The sequence below is a fragment of the Penaeus vannamei genome, chromosome 30 (genome assembly GCF_042767895.1).
Source record: "Penaeus vannamei isolate JL-2024 chromosome 30, ASM4276789v1, whole genome shotgun sequence".
Classification (NCBI taxonomy): Eukaryota; Metazoa; Arthropoda; class Malacostraca; order Decapoda; family Penaeidae; genus Penaeus; species Penaeus vannamei.
This window is the reverse complement of record NC_091578.1, coordinates 28,021,546-28,024,045: the sequence shown is the minus strand read 5'-3', so window position 1 is coordinate 28,024,045 and position 2,500 is coordinate 28,021,546. Positions and strand designations below refer to the sequence as shown.

The following is a 2,500-nucleotide window of genomic DNA, read 5'->3' as shown; positions in this document are numbered from 1 at the left end:
AGGTCCGGGAGATGAGTTTTGGTCCGGGAGATGAGTTTAGGTCCGGGAGATGAGTTTTGGTCCGGGAGATGAGTGTTGGTCCGGGAAATGAGTTTCGATCCGGGAGATGACTTTTGGTCCGGGAGATGACTTTTGGTCCGGGAGATGAGTTTAGGTCCGAGAGATGAGTTTTGGTCCGGGAGATGACTTTTGGTCCGGGAGATGAGTGTTGGTCCGGGAGATGAGTTTTGGTCCGGGAGATGAGTTTTGGTCCGGGAGATGAGTTTAGGTCCGGGAGATGAGTTTTGGTCCGGGAGATGAGTTTAGGTCCGGGAGATGAGTTTAGGTCTGGGAGATGTGTTTTGACCCAGGAGGAAATGAGATTTGGTCCGTCAAGTTTTGAGACCAAGAGCAGTAGATACAAAAATTCTGGGGCCAACTTTTTATTCGACATATTCGGGTTATAAGTAATCTGAAACTTAACGTGTTGCAACGAAAATTGATCATGACCTGTGCTTTATTATATATTGGAAGTCAAATACGAATTCGGTCCTTAAATCTTTTTAGGTTGATTTTTATTTATTTATGCATCTATATATCTATTTATTTATGTATCTATCTATTTGTCTATTTACGTGATATTCATTCATTCATATATCTACTCACTACTATTCATTTATTAACTAATTTATGTACTTGGCTTGTACTATATTATTGTCCATGGCTTGATAGAAGATATAATAAGGAAAAAAAACAGAGAGAGAGGGAGAGAGCGAGAGAGAGAGAGAGGGGGGGGAGATAGGAGGGGAGATAGAGGGAGGGAGAGGGAGAGAGAGTGGGAGAGGGGAGAGAGAGAGAGAGAGAGGGGGGAGGGGGGATAGAGGGAGGGAGAGGGAGAGAGAAGGGGGTGGGAGAGGAGAGAGAGAGGGGGGGGGAGATAGAGGGAGGGGGGGAGATAGAGGGAGGGAGAGGGAGAGAGAGTGGGAGAGGAGAGAGAGAGAGAGGGAGAGGGAGAGGGAGAGAAAGAGAGCGGGAGAGGAAAGGAAGAGGAAGGGGGGGGGAGAGAGAGAGAGAGAGACATAGAGAATGAGTCAGAAAGAGAGAGAATGAGAGGTGGAGGGAGAGAAGTTGTACAACGGAAATTATGTGGAATCTTAGAATTCTCTAAGAATTGTAGTCTATTCATGATCACTGTTAAGGTATGCTCCATCTATGCCTCCAGTTATGTCTACGTATTCCTTTCTTTCTTTCGCTCCACTTCGCTCTTGCACTTTCACTTTTTCTCTCCTTCTATCCCCATTTCTCTCATTCCATTCCCTATTCACCTCTTTCTTTATCCCTATGTCTATATTTCTTTATCAGCATTTCCGTATCTATTTTCCGTCTTTCCCCATCCCTCCTTTTCTTTCTCGTCTCCAGACATCCGTCTATCTGTATATTTTTCTTTGTTTTTTATCCATTTCACTCTTCGATATATAACTCGATATATCCTTTCAATAAGACATATATCAACCAGGTCAGATATAACCCTTTAACTTTATCAAGTTATCATATCAGAAGTAAATTAGTTATATGATTTGCAAAAACTTTTTCTTACTTTTTCATATTACTCTTCAATGTTCAGAATGAAAAAAATCAAAGAATTCTTGGAGTAGGTTCTCGGTTATAGCTATGTTACATTATGCATATTACATAAGAAAATTGTGAGTTTGCTCTGTGTTTTTATTTTATTTTATTATATTTTTTTATACCAGAAGCTTTAGCAAGGATGAGTGGACAGAACATAGTCTTATATGAATTATTGTGTTTTATGGTATTTTAGGATTATCTGTCTTATAGAAATTATCTGAGAGTGAACGATTCCACAATTTAACATACGCAATTTTTCAGGGATTTTTTCTTTCTTTCTTTCTTTCTTTTTTCTTTTCTTTTCTTTCTTTCTTTTTTCTTTTTGCAACGTACGTTTCTACATGAGTAAAGCATGATAACCTTAAGCCATCGTTCACTTTAGACGAAAATATTAGTAATTTCAGAACTCAAAGTGTTATCCTCCCTGTTCTTCTGTTTTTGGAAAATTAATTTACATTTATCACCTCCTGTGCCTCTTCAAAAGAAATTATTGTATATGCAGTATAGAACGATTCTTAAAGATATTAAACCGGTTCATTCTCGCCCATCAAAGGAGATTCCAGTGGGAATAAAATCATTGAATCAGAAAGGATCATTTGGTATCAACATATATCGTTAACATGATTATTTAGATGACCTCTTGTGTTTTGGTTATCGAATTTATTTTGTGCGTTTAGACTGGTATTTACGGCGATATATGTCAGGCATTGCCTTATTTCCAAGTTCAATTTTCCATACAAAGTCCCTTAGCTATTCTTACTTCTCTTTCGCTTTATTTACATTTCCGTTTATCCATTATGTCCGTCATTTATCAGTCTCTATCTTCTTAACGTCTCTTTGGCCTTTATATACATACATATATACGGACATACACATGTACATTCATACATAA

General features: G+C 38.6%; 1 protein-coding gene across 1 annotated transcript in view; it reads right to left on the bottom strand.

The window, feature by feature from the left end:
* LOC138867529 (serine/arginine repetitive matrix protein 2-like) overlaps window positions 1-433 on the bottom strand; it is a 3,055-nt gene extending 2,622 nt beyond the window's left edge. The window contains exon 1 of the mRNA XM_070143385.1: window positions 131-433. Within this exon, the coding sequence (XP_069999486.1) occupies window positions 131-433 (303 nt within the window). The remainder of the gene's footprint in view (window positions 1-130) is intronic.
* Window positions 434-2,500: the final 2,067 nt, after the last annotated feature.